At 42.6% G+C, this 24,773-nt stretch overlaps 1 protein-coding gene across 5 annotated transcripts in view; it reads right to left on the minus strand.

Moving 5' to 3' along the window:
• The window catches only part of ARMC3 (armadillo repeat containing 3), a 153,005-nt gene that overhangs the window by 14,427 nt on the left and 113,805 nt on the right, over positions 1–24,773 (minus strand). For all 5 annotated transcript variants that reach the window (XM_039913888.1, XM_029077674.2, XM_039913886.1 and 2 more), the window contains 6 exons: positions 10,404–10,653; positions 8,355–8,491; positions 7,265–7,433; positions 5,384–5,484; positions 3,895–3,990; positions 3,578–3,673 (listed from right to left, as the gene is read on the minus strand). In XM_039913888.1, the coding sequence (XP_039769822.1) occupies positions 3,578–3,673; positions 3,895–3,990; positions 5,384–5,484; positions 7,265–7,433; positions 8,355–8,491; positions 10,404–10,653 (849 nt within the window). The remainder of the gene's footprint in view (positions 1–3,577; positions 3,674–3,894; positions 3,991–5,383; positions 5,485–7,264; positions 7,434–8,354; positions 8,492–10,403; positions 10,654–24,773) is intronic.

Genomic DNA, 24,773 nt, shown 5'->3' on the forward strand with positions numbered 1-24,773 from the left:
GCAAAGGCCCTGGTGGGTGGTGGATTTTTATGTAGGTAGTAAGATTATCTAACAGCAGTGAGCTCATCCTTTGTCCTGTAAGCTCACTGTGGTTAGGCACGGTTCTACCAACTCTTTTATATTGTACTCTCCCAAGTGCTTAGTAAAGTGCTCGGCACCTAGAAAGCACTCAATAAACACCATTGATTGATAGAGCAGGAAAGGGAACTCCAAACCCAGTTCCTCTGTGACCCTCCGAGCTGGTGTTTGGAGGATTTTGAGGAGCTTGGTGGGGGTCAGGCCACTCCCAGGGCTGTGTTCTTTCGACTAGGCCATGCACTTCTCCCAAAGCCCAAAAAGAGTGAGTCCTTTCCCACTGTGGGAGAAATTCTCCCAAATTCCTGTTTTAAAAAATGGGAAATGAATGTTTGACGTATACTAGCGTACCAGCTCATCCATTTCAAAAGGAAAAGTCTTTTGTTAGCCCCAAAAGTGAAAAGAGTAAGTGAAGCTAATTAGTATGATGAAACTTCAATTCCTGACTGTTACAGATGATGGTGTTGATGGTATTTGATTAAGCGCTTACTATGTGTCAAGCACTATTCTAAGGGCTGAGGTAGATATGGGGTATTCAGGTTGAACACAGTCCACTGTCCCACATGGGGTTCACTATTTTAATCCCCATTTTACAGATGAGGTAACTGAGGCCCAGAAAAGTGAAGTGAATTCCCAAGGTCACACAGCAGGCAAGTGGCAGAGCTGAGATTAGAACCCAGGTCCTCCTGACTCCCAGAGCCATGCTCTAACCACTAAAACCTGCTGCTTCTCCAATTATCATTACAGATGTAATCATGATTGCTGGGTCAGCTTTCGATACAGTCCATCGGTTGTGTTTCTAAGACTCAGATCCTAGAAATGATTCTCCACCTCCTAAACAAATGAGGAAATTTTACTCTGGCATCTCAAAGTTAGATCCCTGAAAATGAGTCTCTGAGAAAGGAAATCAGCCTATGATTTAAAGAAAGTTGTTTCCTTTCTCTTCTAGGAAAGTTGTTTCCTTTCTCTTCTAGCCATAGGTCCTGCCAATTGAAATGCTGTTGAGCTGAATAAGACTGAATCCAGGGATTCTTTGGCTCAACAGAAAGCATCTCTTCCATTGTAGACACTGTTCTCAGACCCCAAACCATTTATTCCTCCTCATGTGGGAAGTTTTCATCTTCTGGAATTTTTTTTAATCAGTCAGGTAAGGTGATACCATGTATATGTATATCCCAAAGAGAATTTGCCAATGCCAGATATACCAATTCAAGGTACTTCTCGAACATCTACATGTGGGAAAAATTAGAGATAAACCGATTGGGCCCAACTGCAAATTTTGAATTGTTCTTTGCTTATTAGTCTACATGCACATTTGCAAGTTCCAGAGCTAAGAAAATCCCTGCAATTTCTGCTTGCCATGAAAAAGGAATAAAAGGCAGGAAATAACTAGGGTTTTAATGGGATAATAATAACAACAGCAACAATATTAATAATTAATAATGTTGGTAATTGATAATAATAATAATGTTGGTGTTTGTTGAGCACTTACTATGTGCAGAGCACTGTTCTAAGCGCTGGGGAAGATACAGGGTAATCAGGTTGTCCCGCATGAGGCTCACAGTCTTCATCCCCATTTTACAGCTGAGGTAACTGAGGCACAGAGAAGTTAAGTGACTTGCCCACAGTCACACAGCTGACAAGTGGCAGATCCGGGAATCGAACCCATGACCTCTGACTCCCAAGCCCGGGCTCTTTCCACTGAGCCACACTACTTCTCGATTAATAATAATTAATAATACAATACGTTAAGTGCTTCCTATTTGCCAAAAACTGTACTAAGCACTGGGGTAGATACAAGATGATCAGGTCAGACTTGGTCCGTGTCCCACACGGGGCTCACAATCTAAGGGGGAGGGAGAACAGGTACTGAATCCCTATTTTTCAGTTGAATAAACTGAGGCATAGGGAATTTAAGTGACTTGCCCAAAATCACATAGTAAACAAGTGGCAGAACTGGGATTAGGGGCCAAGTTCTCTGACACCCACGTTTTTCCACGAGGTCCCATGGAATGCAAACAGTACAGAATGCTCCTCCTTCTGTAGCCACGAGGTGATATCCGTCAGTCAATTCAATCATATTTACTGTATGCTTACTTTGTGCAGAGCCCTGTACTAAACGCTTGGGAGAGTAAAATATAACACTATAACAGAGTTGGTAGATACAGCCCCTGCCCACAGTGAGCTTAGCCTAGAGGGAGAGACAGACATTAGTATAAATAAATTATGGATAGGTATATAAGTGCTGTGGCGCCTGGGGGTGGTGAATAAAGGGAGTGAATCAGGGTGATGCAGAAGGGAGTGGGAGAAAAGGAAATAGGCTTAATTAGGAAAGGCCTCTTAGAGGAGCAGTGCCTTCAATAGGGCTCTGAAGGTGGGGAGAGTAATTGTCAGATATAAAGTGGAAAGGCATTCCAGGCCAGTGGCAGGGTGTAGGAGAAGTCATTAGAGGAGCGAAGTGTGTGGGCTGGGTTGAAATAGGAGAACTGTGAGGTGAGGTAGGAGTGGGCAGGGTGATTGAGTACTTTGAGTATCTGAGTATTCCATCCCTTCCATGTTCCTCCCAAACAAATCCAGATCCTGCTCTGTCCTCTGATGGCAGGCCTGAGTCCACCCCTTTGGTACTGAATATGTAAAGAAAGCAAGACCCCCTCAAAATGATGCCTAGGGTCACCAGTGAGGTGAGGAGGGTCACTGGCCTGGACAGAGTTAGCTCCGTACTCAGGGGCTGCCCAGTCCCCAAAAGCAGCTTCTGAATCTTGACTCCGTCCATGGATGGGGTGGACTGTAATATCAGAACCCCTAGAGAATGGACAGGGGCTCAAGTGGCCATGTTCAGATCCAGCAAATTCTTCTTACTTCTAGTTCCCCCTCTTAGGCAAGTTTCTGATTTTGAAGTCCCATCATCATCACAACAATAACCATAATAATAACAGTGATATTTGTTAAGCACTAAAATCAGATCAGAAATATCCCATTCCACATGGGGCTCAGAGAGGTGAGGAAAACAGTCATTTAACCCCATTTTACAGATGAGGAAGATGAGGCACAGAAAAGTTAAGTGACTTGCCCAAGGTTACTCAGCAGGCAAAGGGCAAAGCTAAGACTAGAACCCAAGTCTCTTGACTCCTAACCCCCTTCTCCTTCCTGCAGAGCACTTGGCTTCAAAGAAAGGAGGGATGGGAAATTGAATTTAATAATCAGACCATAGATAGGCTTCATTGGGGCAGGCCACTGGTCCCTTTAAACCCAATATTCTGAATTGGACAGTGGCACCCAAGGATGCTTGGATTTGCTCCAAGAGCTGGGTAGTGCTTAAAATCAAAACAATTTCATTTTCCCAAGGCTATCATAGAGCCTCACACCACGGAGGGAAAGAGACAATCAGAGGTGATTTAGTTTCCATCCCTGCCAGGATTAGATTTAACTTCACAACTGTTTCATTTACATTTTCCTCATCTAGGCACAAAGTATTCAAAGTGAAATGTCAACAAATTCATACCTAAGTCCTTTTTCTTTAGTGCTGCCTTTGCTAAGAGAAGTAATCGTTCTTCCAAGAAGTTCTGGCTTTTCGTCTGAAGGAGATGCCTGTGGAGAACTAAAATGATACAGCTTTAGATACTTGTGAAAAGCATAACCAAGGTTAATTCACACGTACACACCCATAAACTTCATTTTATGAACTATCACTCAACTTTATTTGTACAATGAAAGCGAAAATAAATGAAAAATGAAAATCATTTCCTATCCTTTTTTCTACTCTTTTTCCCAGATGTATGAAAATTCCAAGAAATGCTGATAAAGTCACCATTTTCTCACCTGGATTTTTCTCTACTTAATTTTCTTAAAGAAGATGAGGTGCTACGTCCATAATATTCCAGTATCTTATCATCTCCAGAAGATGGAGGTGGCGTACTGAAATTATACAAATTTCAAGTTGGAAACAAAAGGAAACAATAATCATAATGGCATTTGTTAATTATTTTCTATGTCCCAAGCACTGTACTACGTGCTGGGGAAGATGTAAGATAATTGGGTCAGACATGATCTCTTGTCCCTCACTGGCCTGACAGTCTATGTAGAAGGGAGAAGAGGTATTTAACCCCCATTTCACAGATGAGGAAACTGAGGCACAGAGAAATTAAGTGATGTGCCCAAAGTCACACAGCAGGCAAGTGGCAGAGCAGGATTAGAACCCAGGTCCTCTGACTCCCAGGCCTGTCCTCTTTATACCAGGCCAAGCTGCTTCCCACAGTTTAATCCATTTGGCAATAACGCCTTGTGTCCAGACATTAAAACCTTTTGAAAAGAAAAAAAAACATGATGCAACCCCTGTGCTGCTAAAAAAACAAAACAAAAAACCCAAAACAGACCAGTTCAAACTGCTCAGGGACTAGGGGAAGACTTATGCAAAAAATGACAGTGTCACATAACAGAGACAATGCCTTTATTTTTTTTTTAAACTTCTTCTGTGTAGCTATGCATCCGTCTACCACAAAAAATCTGGATCAAAAATAGAGATAAGGCTCTTTATGAGGCAAGCCCATTAGCTATTTTTATGGCTAGATAATAAACTAGGGGAGCCAACTCTATCACACTCAGGGTCAAGTGAACTGAAAAGGACACACTTAGCACATTCCAAGAACAACTGCAGTGTTTAGCACAGTGCCTGGCACATAGGTAGTGCTTAACAAATACCATAAAAAAACCAAGCAAAGCGAAAAACTGCAGCTTCTTTATATCCCACCCATGTTCTTGTAGGCTTGACTACCTCATACATGGAGTAAAAGAGACACTGTCCCATAGCCCTCCACTTTCCCAAAGGCCCTTGATGGGGGTTGGAGAGGGCAGAGGTAGATTGAGCCACATGCCTCCGTTTCCTCATCTGTGAAATGGGAATTAAACAGCTGTTCTTCTTCCTTTAGACTGGGAGTCTTGTGTGGGACAGGGACTGTATCCAACTTATCTTGTATCTAACCCGGTGTTTACTACAGTGCTTAGCACATAGTAAGCATTCAACGAATATGACCACTATTACTACTAGGATCATCATGTCCCTCATCCACAGCCCCTCTGCTCTGGCCTAATTAGTGCCAGAAGTGAAAGGGTGGGAAGAGGGTAGAGACTGATTTAAACGTATTTGGATTATACTTTCCCAAACGCTTAGTTCAGGTCTCTGTAACAGTAAGCAAATACCATTTCTTGATTGATTAGATGAGCCCACTGGCCTTCTCTGCTCAGGCCCTGCTAGTCCTGCTTTTTGTTGGAAAAAAGAAATTGTGTTTTGATTGCCCAGAAAGCAACTTACGTTTCTGGAAATTTTGAATTAATTAAGAGTACTGCGCGACGATCAGTTAGTCCTTGGGAACTGATTTCTTCCAGAGACAAGAATTTGGTACCAGGTTTGGTCTGGGAGAAAGATAAAGTAAAAGAGAGTACACGATATTAGAGATGGAGCCTAATTTTCCCCAAATGAGTAAATAGACATGAAATTAAAGGAAGAAAGACATATTTAACATTTTAAATAGGTGTTTTGAGAACCGCAATTCAGAGGGGGAAAGGATCAAAATATTATATGGACAAGAGTTTCTCCCCCTCACCCAAGTTTGTTATTGTTCCCTTCAGTGTAAAGAAGAGATGTTGATCTATTTCACTTTCAGCTCTTTCCTGTTTTAAACATCCACCACCCAGAGGTCTCTGGTGTATGTACAAGATTAAAATAACCACCCAATAATAGACGTTAGTAGCCACTCTCTTACATGCTGGCTCACAGGATCGTAACCTAAGAGTAGAAGTATAAATACAGTTTTTTAATTCCCCCTTGTCCTAAGTCATACAAAGATTAACATTATAAAGGGGTTTGATAGGACGCTAAGAAGTCAGTTTCTACTTGGGTATCTTCTAAAAATCTAGGACTGGGGCTATTGAGTTTTAACTGGAGTTCAAAATAGAAATTCAATCCTCAAAACTGTTTGATTCCCATACAGTGTCCAAAACTATTTGTTCCCAAGAGATAAGTTCTCTTAATCTTATCTCTAAATTTAAACTAGAATGCTTGAGCTACCAGTGATGACTTTAAATTGGAAGAGAATTACATAAATGCAGGTCGGGTCTGCTGTGCAGGGTGAAGAGCCCATTTCAAATTTTTTTTAAGTAACCTTTTGTGAAACTATTATATGCTTCTAAAATACTTAAGGAGTTATGTTTTTAAGATAAATTTTTTCAACAGAAACTGCCATTGGTCCATTCTTCAGCCATTCCCCACGTTCAGGCTACATGTCACTCGCTGCTGTCTGGATCATCTTCTTTAAAACCTCATTCCTCTAAAACTTCCAATAGCTACTCATTCCCCTCTGCACTGAAGCAGAAATTCCTTGCCACATTTCTCAAGGCCCTCTGTGGGCTCTCTCCATTTTTACATACTGGCCCTCTTCACCAGCCATTCTCTTCGCTCCTCCCCAAAATACCTCCTAACTACCTCACTCTCAGATTTGACTTTCCTGCCTCTGATCTTCACTCAAGACAATTCTCACAGCCCAGAACTCCCTTCCCCTTTAAATCTACTAGGTCACAGCTTTCCCCATCTTCAAAGCCCTCCTACGATCCCATCTGTTCCAGGAGGCCGTTCCCAATTCATTTCCTTCTCCCCAGATCATATGCTATCAACTACCACCTTTCACAGTTGCCCACTGTTATTTTGGTACGTATTTACCTACTCTAGTCATCCGCATATCCACCTTTCCACTCTCTTTTTCCTCTGTCTGTAAATTGCATTTTTGTTTGACTCTCCCATTGGACTGTAAACTCCTAAAGGGCAGAGATTTTACTGGGTGACTGGCCAAAGTTAGGTTTTGTACCTAGAATTCTAGTCTGCGATTTGCAATGTGCTGTGTATCTCTACCTACCCACTCCCTTGCTGCTGCCCTGATTACCCTATAGCAGGAATACAGCTGGCAAAGACGAGAGAGGGTGAATGGTGTTGTGCAAGCCTCTAGCAATCCAATGACCTCTTTCACACAGGTCCTTGACTGGCCCCAAGACTCATCCGTTGTTGAAGATGAGAAACACAGTCACATCCATCACATCATCATCACTTAGTGCAGTGTTCCGCATACAGTAGGGGTTCAATAAATACTACCGATTGGTCGATTACCTGGATGTCTTCAAAATAAGACTGAAATGAACTCACCTGGCCATAATCATAGAATCCATCATTAATTATATTATTTGAAGATAAGTAACCAGTTTGACTGTACTTGAGGGAAAGATTGTTATCAAGCAATTTGCTGTGAGCTCCTTCGCTGAAGTTATTTTTGCCCCGTACGGATAGATTAAGTTCTTCAAGGATTTCCAAAGCTCTGGTGACAAAAAACAAACTCTTCATTGCACCAAGGGCTCCTGAATCAATCAGTCATCTCTCAGAGGTAAAGCTATGACCCCTCTTTCTCAAAATTAAACAAATTCCAACCCAGCTAATAAGATAGACAAAATAGAGAGTTTTTAAGTCTCATTTCTCCAGCCGACGTCGAAAGACAAAGTTCATGAGAAGAGATTTGCACTCCCTAGTAAGTAAGTGCTTACTATGTACCAGGCATTGTATTAAGTTCTGGGGTAGATATAAGCTAATCAGGTTGGACCCAATCTAACCACAGCACTTACGTACATAAGTGCTCTGTGGTTGGAGAAGGAGTGAATATCAAAGTGTTTAAGGGGAACAGACCCAGGTACTTAAGCAGTACGGAAGGGAAGGCTTAGACAGGCAAGTGAGGGTTTAGTTGGGGAAAGCCCCTTGGAGGAAATGTGATTTTAGAAGGGCTGGGTATGAAGGGGGAGGAACTTCCAAGCAGAGAAAGAATTGGGGCTAGTTATTGATGGTGAGGAAGATGAGTTCGGCGTTAGTGTTGGGAGGAATGAAGTGTGCGGGTTGGGTTGTAGTAGGAGATCAGCGAGAGAAGGTAGCAGGGGAAAACCTTTAAAGCCAATACCAAGGCATTTCTGTCGGTTTCTCTGTTCTGTGTTACAACAGAGTGTACTGGATGGATTTTCACTACCACACGAGCAGGTTTAAATATAAATGAAAATTCTGCAATCTGTGAATACAGTAAGTCCCGAGCACTGGAAATCAGAAACATATTCACCCTCTGCACCGCCAGCCTTCCGTTGGAAGTGCTGAATAGGTACCATTTGTTTAAAATGTACATTTTAACTCTCACTCTTGGGTCTCTGATTTTTTAGCAGCTTCCCAAGACCAGGAAAGCCTGGGCCCAGGTTCTCCTTACCCCAGTTTGCACAGCTCGAGGGCCGTTGGCTCGTCGCTTGCGCAGACCGTGATGGCCCAGCTGGCGTGCCTCCTGACTTCATCATGCTTGGAGTGGAGGAGCTTGACAAGGGGTTCAAGGCCTCCAGCATTTCGTAACTGAGAACGGAAAGCATATGAGCGGTCACAAAAATGACAGTGATGGTACCTGTTAAGCACTTACTATAATAATGGTGGTATTTGTTAAGTGCTTACTATGTGCAAAGCACCGTTCTAAGCGCTGGAGGGATACAGGGTGATCAGATTGTCCCACGTGGGGCTCACAGTTTTAATCCCCATTTTACAGATGAGGTATCTGAGGCACAGAGAAGTTAAGTGACTTGCCCAAAGTCACACAGCTAGCAAGCTGCCAGGATTTGAACCCATGATCTCTGACTCCCAAGCCCAGGTTCTTTCCACTGAGCCACGCTGCTTCTCTGTGTCAACTACCCTGGTAAGCACTGGATTAGAGATGAGATAATCAGCGTGGCTCAGTGGAAAGAGCATGGGCTTTGGAGTCAGATTTCATGAGTTCGAATCCCAGCTCGGCCACTTGTCAGCTGTGTGACTGTGGGCAAGTCACTTCACTTCTCTGGGCCTCAGTTACCCCATCTGTAAAATGGAGATTAAGACTGTGAGCCCCATGTGGGGCAACCTGATTCCCCCGTGTCGCCCCCAGCGCTTAGAACAGTGCTCTGCACATAGTAAGCGCTTAACAAATGCCAACATTATTATTATTATCAGACTGGCCTCAGTTCCTGCCCCACTCGGAGCATGTGGTCTAAAGAGGGAGAGAGAACTGGTATTTTATACCCATTTTGCAAATGAGGAATCCAAAGCACAGGGTCTGGTGGAAAGAGCACAGACCTGAGAAGTCAGAGGACCTGGGTTCTGATCCAGGCTCTGCCAATGGCTTGCTGTGTGACCTTGGGCCAGTCACATCTTCTCTGTGCCTCAGTTACCTCATCTGTAAAATGGGGATTAAATTCTCCTCCCTTCATTTTAGACTGTGAACCCCATGTGGGACAGGGACTGGGTCCAACCTGATAAACCTGTATAATAATAATATCGTTGGTATTTTTTAAGTGCTTACTATGTGCAGAGCACTCTTCTAAGTACTGGGGTAGTTATAGGGTAATCAGGTTGTCCCACATGAGGCTCACAGTCTTCATCCCCATTTTAAAGATGAGGTAACTGAGGCACAGAGAAGTTAGGTGACTTGCCCACAGTCACACAGCTGACAAGCGGCAGAGCAGGGATTTGAACCCATGACCTCTGACTCCCAAGCCTGTGCTGTTTTCACTGAGCCACGCTGCTTCTCTGTATCCACCCCAGCACTTAGAACTGTGCTTGACATATAGTAAGTGATGAACTAGTGCCATTTTTTTTTTTAAGACAGTTGAGTGACTTGCCCAAGGTCACACAGCAAGCAAGTGGAAGGGACAGGATTAGATCTCAGATCTCCTGTAATTTCTTAATGAAGCCACACTACCATGCACTGCAATATATTTAAAAAGTCAAGTTTTCAAATTTTTCATTTTTAAGTAAATATCCCTAAAAGTCAATCACTGAGGAACTGACTGCCTTTTTGGGTAGTCTGGCTTTTCACCCTGAGCAGAAACATATTTTAGAGGCATTAGAAAGGCCAATTTTTTTGGCTGTAAATATTAAAATATATTAAATGTAAGTAAAAAAATTGTACCAACATCTCTAAATTTGTATTCGATGGAATAACAAAATGATCCAGAATCATTCACGCCCCAGATAGATGTACCTCTTCCCATGTCATTCAGACTCACTGCAAGACTGACCTGATGAGATGATCAATTCAGGAAGCCTTGTCAAGCAGGGGTAAATAAAAAAAAGTCAAATTGTGGGAGAATCTTTTTGATAAATGAACACATTTTAGGTTTTCACAGGAAAAAATCCCGAACACCAAAAATCATGGAAAGAAGAAGAGCGACAACTGAAACGCTTGGGAAAAAAGCAAACCACCAATTCACTGGCTTTCAGAGGACAATCGAATCCTCACCTCAGTCCTTGCGTCGGCATCGCAGGCGATTGCAGCCAAAGTCAGGGCGACTGTGCTCTGGACTGCGGAATTGGAGGAGTGCAGCGGTTCCACCATTGCGGACATAACACCGTGACTCTGTATGCCGAGACGCAGAGGCTCCTGGGTAGCCATGTTTGCGAGGACCGTAGCAGCGTTTGCAACAGCTCCATCTCTTTTACAAGACAGGATGTTTATTAATGGCTCAATAGCCTCAGCTTCAGCAGCTGCACTAGTTAGATTAGAGAGAAAATGAATTGGGATTCAAGTGCCTTAAACTCGGGAAAAATCTCTTCAGAGCAATTTGCTGAATTTACAGTGAAAATAAACGATAGGAATGGTAGAAAACAGTGAACGTGTTAAGCTCTTCAAGGGTAGGGAATGTGGGGTTTTTTTTGGTTCTGTTGAACTTTCCCAAACAATAAAAGTACCACTGCTTCTCATATTAGTATTAGTGATACCAGTATTAGGAGGAGGAGGAGGAGGAGGAGGCAGAAGTAGAATACAGCTAGGACTCTTACCATATGAGAACAATGTACGCGTTATTTTATTGGACATACTTTGTTCCCATATAATTTAAACAACTCACCAAAATGCTTTATTGGAAAGGAAATGACTTCTACATGGCTGGGAGACCTTAACCTACCTCAGACTAGTTCTTGGTTAGTGGATCGATATCACCTACCTGCCAAACTCAAAATCAAATAGCAAGACCGGCTCCCAAACAGCCAGGGTTTTGGAATACAATTAGGCCACTGGAATGAAGGCAATGCTCCTTTAAAAACACAAAATAAAACCAAAAAACAAGAGCCAGAAAAGCTCTTCATTAAGAATGGTTTCTTGGAGATCTGTACTTTGTCTTCGGAAATTTTGAACATATTAACTATTGTAGAGAATAAGTGCTTTGCATTTTAAATGATATGAAATGCATATTTTTCAGCAGCATCTATATCCTCCTCCCTATATCCCCACCCCCCGGCCCCCAACACACACAAAGTTTAAGGATATCAATCGATACAGCTGTACTGGGGGCAAGGAAAATGTTTTTCTTGTTGAGTGAAACTGGTTATATTTCATGTGAGCTGATTCTCTTGTTATCCCAATGGATCAAGGAAAGATGGGACACCAAGGAACAGTGTATGAGCTGTCTTTTTTATCTCCGATTTTTCTCAGTCTTTTCTTTGTCAAATACACATTTTGTCTTGTTCATCTATATCTTCTGCTTATTTCTCTGTTCTTTATGAGCCTAATAAATAGCCGAGCATAAAAATCTAGATAGTCGAAGCCCAAGGATTTCAGCAAACTATGTGTGTGTGTAACCCAGCTCTTGTTAAACTGCACATCACTGCATAGAGAGGCTCACAAAAGGCTGGAAAGAACAAAAATTACCCAGACGTATCAGCTTTTCTTGAGGGCAAACAGCAGAGCTAAGATCCCATTACTGTTTCAAAGTAAGATGTTCAAGTTTTTATCTATGAAAATTAATTACAGCTTGGTAAGCTGAGTGCACATAAACAAAACAAGTTTTAAACATCATAATCTGATCCTATCATGATTGCCATTTATAAAAATAGGATTGTTTAGAAATACTGAACAAGTGTGATGACTTGTTAAATATTTTTGGCATCGATAATAGTAATGCTGTTTATTAAGCACTTAATAGTTGCCAAGCTTTGGTGTAGATACAAAATCCAGGATAATAATAATAATAATAATGTTGGTATTTGTTAAGCGCTTACTATGTGCCGAGCACTGTTCTAAGCGCTGGGGTAGACACAGAGGAATCAGGTTGTCCCACGTGGGGCTCAGTCTTCATCCCCATTTTACAGATGAGGTAACTGAGGCACTGAGAAGTTAAGTGACTTGCCCACAGTCACACAGCTGACACGTGGCAGAGCCGGGGTTCGAACCCATGACCTCTGACTCCAAAGCCCGTGCTCTTTCCAGTGAGCCACGCTGCTTCCCTAATAATCAGATCAGATTCTGTCCTTGCCCCACAAGGAGTTTAAGAGGAAGAGAGGGAGAACAGGCATTTTCTCCCATTTTACAGATGAGGAAACTGAGGCACAAAGAAGTTCGGTGACTTGTCCAAGGTCACACATCAAGCAAATGGCAAATCTGAATCTAGGACCCAAGTTCCATGCTCCTTCCAGCAGATCACGTTACTTCAATCGAAGGATGGATGGGAAACTGAACCTAATAACCAGACCATAAACAGGCTTCACTGGGGCAGACCATTAGTCCCTTAAACCCAATATTCCGACTAGGACGGTGGCACCAGAAGATGCTTGGATTTGCTCTAATAGCTGAGTAGGGCTTGAAATAAAAACAGTTTCATTTCCCCAAGGCTAGATCATGGAACAACACACCATGGATGGAAACAAGTGGCGACTTGGCTCTCACATCTCTGTCTTTAGGCAACTTAGCCTAAACTAGCCTTTCATATAATTTTACAATCACGAGACCAGCCAAATCCCTAATCAGGGGCCACAGTTTGCCTTGGTCTGGCTCACATTTGCTAAGGGCAATCTCCCCCACTCTCAGAAACCATGATTTTTTTTTAGGAAGTTTGCTTGTAGGAACAGCGATACAAACTAGTTAAATCCAGTCGCTACATCCTGTTCCACAACAGCAAAAGCTTTTGGGAAAATGAAATAGTTTTTATATAAAATGTCACCTCTCTAACTTAGCAAATGCCATTGTAAAATAATATAAAAAGACTCATGGCCTGTTGACCTGCAAAAAAAAAGTGTCCGAAACCATGACATATCAAGGGTGAAACTATTAAGACAACAAAAAGCAGACCCAAGAAAAGAAATAGAAAGCTAAAAAAAACCCATCTGTCCCAACATGCAAAGAACTCCCATCTCAATTTACTTGGAAATTGTTATTAATAGCTAGCATAATAACCTGCAACAGCTACCTGCAGATAAATCAATAACTGAATTTTTCATATCTTACCAAGTACACAATATTGGAAAGAAACAGGAAATCTTTAGTAGACACAAAGGAAAATCAGTGGCTGCTAATTCTTAAGGGTAAGTGAAGTCGTAGTAAGAGTAGTAGGAATAGTGGAAATGCTATTTATTGAAGGATCCCTGGGTACGCTGCACCGTCCTGTGCTCAGGAAGTATAAAACAAGCAAATGACACGTTCCCTGTCTACAGAGATCCAAGCAAATATACAAGACTAAGCCAAAACAGTCTATTTCTCGACTTTATCACATTAAGTTTAACTATGCTAGAAAGGGGAACTGCTCTTAGGTCCACATCCTTATACTCTGCTGCTTCCCCTAGCTCTAGTTTATTTTAAAGTCTGACTCCCCCACTAGACTGTAAACACCTTGTGGACAGGGATCATGTCTACCCATGCGATTGTACTGTTCTCGTCCAAGTTTTTAGGTCAGTGCTCTGTGCACGGTAGGCACTCAATGAATACTGCTGATTGAGAGATCAGTCTGGTGAGATCTATAACAATGTTCAGTGACAGCGTGGGGCTTGGTCTTGCTTGAATACTTCAGGCCCTTACCATCAGGGTAGTGGTGATGGATACAGATCATGAGAACCACAAATGGACAGAGAGCCTGTAATGAAGAAACTGATTACGGTATCACAGGGATTGGGGTTTGTGTTGCACCACTAGCAATCCACATCCCTGCCAATGAGTCAGTCAATCATATTTACTGAGCACTTACTGCGTGCAGAGCACTGTACTAAGTAAGCACTTGGGAGTGTATGATATGACAATATAACAGGCACATTCCCAGCCCACAGTGAGCTTACAATCTTAAGGAGGAGACTGCTAGCCAGGTTCCTGATGGCAGCCCAGACTGTCAGCTCGTTAAGGATAGGCAGCCTGTCTGCTAAATCTGTTGCTCCCAAGTGCTTAGTACAGTGCTCTGCACATAGTAAGTGTTCAATAAATACCAAGGATTGGATTGCAATAAGCAAGTAGGTGGGCAGTGATACAGCACATTAGATGTTCAAAATTCACCAAAGTGATCACAGCATAGTGCCATTTTTCCACCCGAGTGCCGTAAGCTGCACTGAATGCCAGGCTAGCTGCCTCGGTAGCTGCTTGTCCACACTAGCTATTTTCAGGATTCCTGCCGAGCCCACCACCAATGACGATCTAGGTGATTCTTTGGTCAGACGACACAAATTTGTGAAGCGTTCCATATTTTTGGCTCTCATTTCCTCTTCTCCTACTCCCTTCTGCATTGCCCTTGCACTTGGATTTGCACCCTTTATTCATCCCTCCCTCAGCCACACTGCACTTATGTCAATATTCATAATTTATTTATCTATATTAATGTCTGTCTCCCCCTCTAGACTGGGCAGAGAACATGTCTATTATATTCTCTTGTGCTCTACACCCAGTAAGTGTGATTTAGGGATTGATACTTTTACCAGTGATGATTCGGGCATCCCAACCTGCATTCTGTTACTTCAATCAATCAGTCATATTTATTGAGCGCTTACTGTGTGCAGGCCACTGTACTATGCACTTGAGAGAGTACAATATAACAGACACCCGGCTGTTTTACCTCACCATGGTGAGGGGTGGCTCTTTTTTGTGCTACTATCTTTGGTCATATGATTTCCAGTATGGGGTCCAGATTCAGACCAGGGTTCTTTTATTATTATGTCATGGCCCCTTGGAATATTTCAGTTCAAGAAAGGCTGAAGTGAAAGATTTCAGGTGGAGGTGGTGGGGAAGGCAGTGTTTTCTGCAGCCTGGCTTGGGGAATGAGGAACCTGGAGATTTGCTCCTGGCCTGGGCTAACTCTTAGTTCAACCTTCTTAGGGAGTTGCCTGGTTCCGAGGGGGTGCTCTGGGAAGGAGGAGTCCCAAGGGGATCCATTTTGGTTCCTAGTTCCAGGACTCTGCTGAAATGGCTGCAAACCCTCAAGGAAGGTCACAAATCGGCACGTTGCCGGGGGCCAGAGTCAACCAGGCAGCGTGGCCTAATGGATAGAGAACAGGCTTGGGATTCAGAAGGACCTGGGTTCTGCTACTTCTCTGCTGTCTGACCTTGGGCAAGTCATTTCACTTCTCTATGCCGCAGTTACCTCATCAGCAAAATGGGGATTAAGACTGTGAGCCCCATGTGGGACACGGACTATGTGCAATCTGATTACCTTGTAACCTATCCCAGCTTTTAGAACAGTGCCTGGCACATAGTAAGCCCTTAACAAATACCATAAACCAAACTACCCCAAAAAGGTATACATTTGGCGATTTGGTGGTCTCGTGTCTACCTGACCCTTCTCCCTCAACCTGGGGGAGCATACTAGATAGATGACCATGGCACCATTTAAACCTAGGGTTCAGGGAATCAGCTTTCTTGTCACTCTTACCGGCTAGTTGGATCTGACTAGTAGATTCATAGACTGAGTTCACCAAATTTGTCCATTTCAGGACATGGAGCAATAATAATAATAATTCTGGTATTTGTTAAATGTTATGTGCCAGACATTGTACTAAATGCTGGGGTAGATTCAAGGTAGTCGGGTTGGACACAGTCCCTGTCCCACACTGGGCTCACATTCTTAACCATCCTTTTGTGGTATGCATTTCATGGAGGTTTGTTCAATATTTTGTATCGTGTAATAGTGGAGTTACAGCAATTCAATTTGAATTTGCTAAATTAAACGGGCACTCACGGTCTTCTTCTCCAAGTATATTGGTAAGTTGCTCTCATTCTCTGACTTCTGGAAACATCCCGGGAAGAATTATATTCCTAGGTTGAAGTGCTATCAATTCTGACTGAATGCTATGGATTGCGACTTTCTCCGACAGTTCGAGGCACACCCATTAAAATGCACTGTGAAAAACCCACTACTTTACGCAGCAATCACATTTTAGTTTGGTATCTTACATCAAAAGATAATGAGAAAAATGCAAATGCATAAAAAGCCAAGAACTGTAAAACCATGTAAAACAAAACTGTTTACAGCATAAAGATATGCCTGGTGATGTGAAACACCATTTGGTATGATGCACAATATTATGATCTGTCATAAAGTAGCTGCAAAGAGATTGGTGTAACCATGTGACATATTATGATATTGTGTGATATATCATAAGGTAATTTGGACGCTAAACTTGTGCCACCAGCAACACTGTGCATGTTTTTTGCTACTGATTATGCGACAAGAAAAAGATTTCAGTCAATCACAGCTCTGGAAAATCAAATGCAATCTCCTTGCAGATGACACTAAGATCCTTATTGACCTGTATGTTCAATCACAACACTTCATTTCCATACAAGGCATACCTCTGATTCAAAAGCTGAACCATCCTGCCAACAATTAATTCCCATCACTAGGAAAGAACCATCTTCCTTTACTTTTAATGGCACTTTCTTGATTTCTTCTGTCTAGTCGTAAAATGGGGATAATGTTCAAGGTGGTGGAAAAGGGGTAATGAATGGCTTTTGTGGTTATCAAATGGTTCAGCTTCCCTTTGGTATTCAATCACATATCAAAGCAACTTATTTCTTCATATACATCTCTGACATGAAGTATTATCCTCTAAGTAATTAATGATGCAGTTTTTGTGTGCTTTCTGTCACATACAAGAGTGCTGAATGCTCAAGCATAGTAGTTCAGATAAGAGTAACAGCCAGCAATATTTAATCATAAATTCAGATGTAAAAGCTTTCTCCTTCTTTGTGTTAAAATGACAAATGCCTTGCCAAAATTGTAGTCGAGAAAGCCAACTGGGTCTCTGGGGCAGGAGAATCCTGTAATCCTCATGTTGAAGAGGGCTGGGAGTTGGGAATGTTCACTTCTCTGAAAACACTCGGCGATGCTCTAAGAGCACTCATCCAATTGATCCAAATATGGTAAGAACCAGCATGGCCTAGTGGGTAGAGAATGGGCCTGGGAGTCAAAAGGTCCCGGGTCCTAATCCTGACTCCGCCACTTATCTGCTGTGACCTTGGGCGAGTCACTAGACTTCTCTGTGCCACGGTTACCTCATCTGTAAAATGGAGATTAAGACTACTTCTACGTGGGACAGGAACTGTGTCCAACCTAATTAACTCGTATCTACCCCAGCACGATAGTGGCATACGATAAGCACTTAACCAATATCATACAAAATAGAGCAAATGATTTTGGTGTTCATTAAAAAATTCCTCCTTCTCACAAAACATAGCGATCCCCTACATGGTGCATAAGAGGTTGAGAACAGACACTGAGAGTCACTTGAGCTGAGGCCATTCCAGACTGAGGCTCCTTAGGGGCGAGGAAAGTGGCTGCTACCTCTGTTGTATTACACTCTCCAGTATTATACTGTTTAATACAGTGCTCTGCACAAAGTAACTGCTCAATAAATACCATTGACTGACTGGTTGAATTCACTGCAACCTGAAGAGAGTCAGCCCTAGCACATCACATTGCGATGCTCCCTGCTTCTGCTAAATACTCTCTGCCATGTTCATCTGCTGTTATGGATCATCGTCATTTTCCTTCCAGACTATCTTTGGAGAAATGCAGACTCAACAACCACCCCTTTCCCAAATATCATAGAAACCTGAAAGCTGTTAGTGTTCTTCTGGATAAAGTCAGTATTAAAAGCAACCAGAGTGTGTTCTGATGAAAGTTCAGTGTTCGTTCTTTACAGAGAGGGATGGAGTCGTGGGGCACGTTCTGTATTCTCATGTGAGGGATAATATATATCCAGTCTGAAGCTTGGCAGGATGTCATATCAAGTGCTTAGTACAGTGCTCTGTGCGCAGTAAATCCTCAATAAATGCCAGTGACCCTTTTCTAAAATTTTGGCATTCTGTGGCTAGGGGGTCTCAGTCCACATCCAAGACTCTACCTGCCGGGAAGTGAGGATAGATGACTCTCCTCTCCCTCGATTGCCAATTCCAGCAGTCCACCAGCTTCTCTCTAAGAGGATAGGGAGGGGCCAGGTCCCCCTTTTCCTATATCCCCCCCATTCTCCCAAAGGACTTGAGAAGCCTCTAGCCTTGGTCTCCTCTGCCTTATCTTCAAATGGCTTGCCTGTCAATCGATTGTATTTATTGAGCACTTATTGTGGCAGAGCATGGTACCAAATGCTTGGGACAATTCACTGTAACAGAGGTGGCAGACATATTCTCTGCCCATAGAGAGTTTGCAGGCTACAGGTCTAGTTGCACAGAATTGGGGCAGTAAGGGTGGAAGATTTCCTTCAAGCACAGTGAGACACCAGATGAAGGACCCCTCCCCTTGCCTTCAATGACAAAGTCCTCCAGCCTGTTCTCCCTGACTTAATCTAACAAAGCAGGCAGCTCTATTGTCAAAGTCCAGGTAGGGAGTGTCCAGGGAGTCGGCTTGACCAGTTTAGGTGGAAATCCTCCCAACCTTCCTAAGCATCGTGGAGTTTGGATGAGGGAGCTTGCTCGACCTGCATCCCTCACCTTTTATTTTCCTTTTCTAACTGAGAGATTTTCTCTGATGTCTCTGTCAGATCCCTGAACCAAAACCCAGGCTTGGAACCACTTTGGATTTTAGGATTCAATAGTTAAAGTTCAGATCTAATTGGGTTAAGGCCGTGTTCGGTTGCAAAAAAATCCCAAAATAAACGAAAAACAAAGAATTGTGACGTTCCAGCTGGAGAAGTCTATCTTTTAAGACAAGCACTATAATTAATTCATCCTTCTAGCCCCAGTGTATTTGAAAGCGGCTTGGGTATACTGAAAAAATGCTGCAAAATAAAGTGAATTTGCCTTAATGTTAAAAGAGAACCAGGCTTTTGTAGGAAAACCCCACAAAATTTACATTTCAACTGCCACTAGGGGTCAGTATTAAGACATAATTCTTTTCGCACCGAACGTCGATGGGATAGATTTTTTTTTCAGAAATACAAATTTTGGTAATAGACTATTATGCAATACCAAGATAAGTGATATTAAAATTAACATTACAAACGCTATATCGCCACATTCAAAATATTTCTAGTCCCAGATGTATAGCTCATAACCTCATTCATAGATGACATTTTTATTCTTGGAAATCTTCGTAGGAGAAGCAGCGTGGCTCAGTGGAAGGGGCCGGGCTTGGGAGTCAGAGGTCATGGGTTCGAATTCCGACTCTGCCACTCGTCAGCTGTGTGACTGTGGGCAAGTCACTTCACTTCCTCTGTGCCTCGGTTAATGGGGATTGACTGTGAGCCTCACTTGGGACAACCTGATGACCCTGTATCTACCCCAGCGCTTAGAACAGTGCTCTGCACACAGTAAGCGCTTAACAAATACCAACATTATTATTATTATTAACCCTATAACCAATGGCTCAGTAATAATATCGTCTTAGATTATGAGATTATTTAATTTCGGTCAGATTCTCTGAGTCCCAGACGATACGAATTGCATTTTTCTTGTTTTTAAAAAGACATAAAAATCCAGCTCCTATCCTGCCAAGATCAAATTTCCCATCCACTTCTCCCAGCAACCTACCAAAAGCACAGTAGCTTAGTTGACAACTTGTGAAATTCCATCCCATTTAAACTCATTTCGGAAAAGCCTTCAAATTAGTTTCAACAGGGATAAGCTTTCAGGATATTACTTGTAAGCAAAGGATTAGGCAACTCTGAGCAAATTTCATCCCCCAAATACGATGAATTAACAAACAGCACCAAAGATAAACCTTTATTGTTAACGTGATAATGAGACAGAAGAAGGAAAGGTGTTACCTGGTGAATGAATGACAATTGTATATCATTTGCATTTAAATAGCCCAGAAGACTTACTTCCCTCGGTACTGGGCATCTGGCCTCTATCTGGAACCTTGCTTTATGTGCCTTTGCTAGAAATGAGCTAGATGCAGCTGGACTGACCAAGGTGTGACCCATTACTCTTCCCCTCTCCTTCCTCACCCCCTGCCCTAGGGCCTCCACCTTCTCTTCCTCCTTCTTATTTCCATTCCCCTCTTCCTCTTCCCAATAGGGTAGCAGGGAAGAAGCATGGCCTAGTTTTGCCACTTGTCTGCTCTGTGACCGTGGGTAAGTACCTCAGTTACCTCACTGGTAACATGGGGATTAAATCCCTTAGACATGAGCCCTACATGGGAGAGGGACGGTATCCTACCCGATTGTCTTGTGGCTATCCCAGCACTTAGAAAAGTACTTGTCACATAATAAGCCCTTAACAAGCACCATTAAAAAAAAATGGGGACAGAACTTCTGTCCCTTTTTTGTCTTCTTTCCCTTTCCTAGAGGCCCAGACCTAACTCTGGGTACCTCAGGGTGAGCAGCGGCCGTGGACCACTTGCTGTTAGAGTAGCTAACAATGGCATTCCCCCAAAACACACCCCGAAACACGTGAAATGTCACGAAGTTATGTCAGCACTCCACTTGATGTAATGATGATGATGATAATGGTATTTGTTAAGCACTGACTTTGTGCCAGGTACTGCACTACGCCCTGGGGTGGATATAAGCAAATCACGTTGGACACAGTTCCTGTCCTACATGGGGCTCACAGTCTCAATCCCCATTTTACAGAGGAGGTAACTGAGGCACAGTGAAGTGTCTTGCCTAAGGTCACACAGTAGGTAAGTGGCAGGGCCAGGATTAGAACCTACGACCTCCTTACTCCTGATGTCACACCCCTGCCATTCAGCTGAAATCCGCTTAATTTGGCCTGAACTGATCTGACCTAGAGCATTTTTCTGGGATACCCTGACCCTCCTAACTGCTCTACTCCCCGGGTCCATGTGAAGCAGTGTGACCTAGTGGAAAGAGCACGGTCCAGGGAGTCAGAAGGATCTGGGTTCTGATTCAGGCTCTGCCACTTGGCTAGTCACTTCACTTTATTTCCCTGCGCTTCAGTAACGTCATCTATAAAATGGGGATTAAGACTGTGAGCCCCATATGGGACATGAACTGTGTCCAACCTGACTAGCATGCATCTACCCCGGTGCTTAATACAGTGCCTGGCACCTAGTTAAGTGCTTAACGAATACCATTAAAAAAAACCCAAAACCATAGCCTGCTGCACCATCTGAGCCACAGAACTCGCCAGCAGGAGCTGCGGCAGACAGAAACTTGGCAGTCAAAACAAAAAATAGACACAAGAGCATTTGGTACCATATCAGAACTAGGCAGGGGATAGGCCATCTGAAAACAGGACTGTCTGGCTACCATGCTTGCAGCTCAGAGATGATTGGGCCAACACTAGTCAGTCAGTTGTATTTATTGAGCGCTTACTGTGAGCACAGTACTGTACTAAGTGCTTGGGAGAGTACTATACAACAGACACATTTCCTGTCCACAATGAGCTTATAGTCTAGAGGAAAAGACAGATATTAATATAAACAAAATTAAGGATATGTACATAAATGCTATACACTACCATGTATATTGCAAGAGTGAAGCTTCAACTACCAGATCATTGCCCCAGTCCTGGAATTTCCAATACTTCCTAGAACATCAGCATGCTTTAAGACTTGATATTCATCCCACATCACTCATGTGCAAAACCATGATTTATTTTAATTATCTAGACCACTGGCTTGTGATGGGCAGGGATCATGTCTACCAATTCTGTTGTTCTGAACTCCCCCAAGCACTTAGTATAGTGCTCTATACCCAATAAGCACTCAATAAATACCACTGATTGCCTGATTGTTTCTAAGCACTATGAAGTTCAGCAATACTGCTTCCCCCTAACCCTCTGGCCCATTTTATTTGAAAGAAATGTTAGCCTTTTCAGTCCTTAGAAAACTGCAGTCCACCAGAAAAAAGTCCAAATGGCTTCTGCCTATATCCTTAAAAATATAAACCAATTTATAAGAGCCATTGGATTTTAGCGTTCTATGCCGCCTTCTGTAACTGAATTACCAGGCCTTCTCAGAATTCTTAGTTCTTCCCATTGGGTAATTTACTAGGACAGCTACTCCAGTATGGAGAACTAGTGTGAAAAACAGCTGTGTGCATTTCCTTTGGCAAATTCATCTTGTGAGGGAATTCATGGAATAGTTTTCTACCTGTGTTTTGGCTTTAAAACATATTACTGGGATCTATATATTGACAGGATCTATGTATTCCATTTCATACTTTAAATTGCATTGGTTATGTCTTCAAAGAGATGGTAACCTTGTTAAAAAAGAGTCAGAATGATTTATTTTCATCTCATGTAAAAGTTCCAAATTTAGATCAGGTTTGGACAAGAAAAAAAAACCAAAAAAAAAAAAGACCGGTTTCCGTTTTCTTGGGGTGGCTTGTTACAGTCTGAAAGAAGCTCTCCTCAAGCCCAACAGATGGCAGTGATGCTATAAATTAATAGTAAAAATGTGTTCTAATGTGATATGGCCTAGGGGAATATTCGATTCCGTCAGCACTTGGACAGCTAGCATGTTGGATTCTGTGGAATTTACTCCACAGAATGGTAGTACGCAAATACCTCACAGTACTTACCTGGAAATAGTAGCAGAGTCTTTAAAAGAATAACATAATCTGCTTCAATTCCAGGAAGGGTTAGCTTTTACCCTAAAAGGAAATAGCACTGCACGAACAAAAAAGGTAGAGGATTCCAAAAGTGACATCATATTTTTCTCTTCTATAAAAGCCAACATTCCTCATGTTCTATGACTTTAGATTGCCTTGATCTTAATCAAGGATAAGCAAATTCTGGCACACACACACAATAATTCAGCTTTGAGCCTACTTTTAACACGAGCCAATCATAACACTTCAATCCTGGTGCTTTGTGGGCATTACAAATGGCGGTACTAGATTTTGGAAAGGAAATGATATAATAGTTTATTCATAATTCACACCAGAGTGCAATGTAATACTACGTAAACCAGGAAAGTACAAAAGGGATGATGCTATTTTCCCCTATGATTAGGCTGACTATATATACCAGGTTTAGCTCGCTCAGTTTACAGGGGACTTGTTTTAATCCCCGGCTTCTCCCTTCCCAAACCTAATCTCAGAGTCTGAGAGGGAAGAGGAAGGCATAAAAGGATGGGATCATATTCTGGTTTTCAACAAAAATTTTCAGATGAACTGGCAAAGCTGACATATCCATTAGCTCTTGGCAAATGTTTTCTTTACGGCTGCAATGACCAAATTATTTTTTCGGTGGGCATTTATATGATCAACCATACATGTCAGAAGCAGGTTTTGGCCTGGATATGAAAGTCATTTGTTCTTAACAGTGTTTACATATAGTGATCTCTTTAGGACCTAGCATTTTAGAGCATTCTCTTGTCAACCACCATCATCACCATCATCAGTGGCATTTACTGAATGCCTATTATGTGCAGCGCACTGTACTAAGCACGTAGGAGAGTTGGCAACCACCTATGACTCCCAGTAGTTTTGAGTGCATTAACTTAAGGAACTAAATGAAGGCCCTGAAATACAAGAGTTCCTCTAAAGCTGCACATTTGGAAATCTGTTTTAAACTTGCTGTGGAATATGGCTGAAGTTCTGTGAGTAGGACTGAGGGCTAGGTTTTTCACTGTTTACTCTAAATGCTTAAATGCAACAACTCTTTTCTCGCTGAATATCACCATTAGCCTTCTTTTGGCTAGGCTATTCACTGTACCTCATCTATCTTGCTGCCGAGCCTCTGGCCTGGAATGCCCTTCCTCTTCATATCCGACAGATGATCACTCCCCCCACCTTCAAAGTCTTCTTGAAGATCCATCTCCTCCAGGAGGTCTTCCCCGACTAGACCCTCAGTTCCTCTTCTCCCTCTCCCTTCTGTGTTGCCCTTACACTTGAATTTGAGAAGCAGCATGGCTCAGCAGAAAGAGCACGGGCTTGGGAGTCAGAGGTCATGGGTTCTAATCCCGGCTTTGCCGCTTGTAGCCTGTGTGACTTTGGGCAAGTCACTTGACTTCTCTGGGCCTCAGTTCCCTCATCTGTAAAATGGGGATGAAGATTGTGAGCCCCACGTGGGACAACCTGATCACCATGTATCCCCCCAGCGCTTAGAACAGTGCTTTGCACATAGTAAGCACTTAACAAATACCATGATTATTATTTGCACCCTTTATTCATCCTTCCTTCAGCCTTACAGCACTTATGTACATAACTATCATTTATTTATATTACTGTGTGTCTCCCCCTCTAGACTGTAAGCTTGCTGTTGGAAGGGAACATGTTTACCGACTCAGTTATATTGTACTCTCCAAAGTGCTTAGTACAATGCTCTGCCCACAGTAAGCGCTCAATAAATACGATTGATTGATAAAGCTTGAACCTAACACAGTCACCTTTTGACTTCAATATAGCTCCTTTCCCTGATCTGTAGGCGACTATGTTTGGCCTGCTGCATATACTTCTTTTGTCAGCACAGTGGGTGGAAAAATATTCACAGCTCTGGCTTTCCTCTTACAGGTGT

Source organism: Ornithorhynchus anatinus, chromosome 13 (genome assembly GCF_004115215.2).
Source record: "Ornithorhynchus anatinus isolate Pmale09 chromosome 13, mOrnAna1.pri.v4, whole genome shotgun sequence".
NCBI classification, from domain to species: Eukaryota; Metazoa; Chordata; class Mammalia; order Monotremata; family Ornithorhynchidae; genus Ornithorhynchus; species Ornithorhynchus anatinus.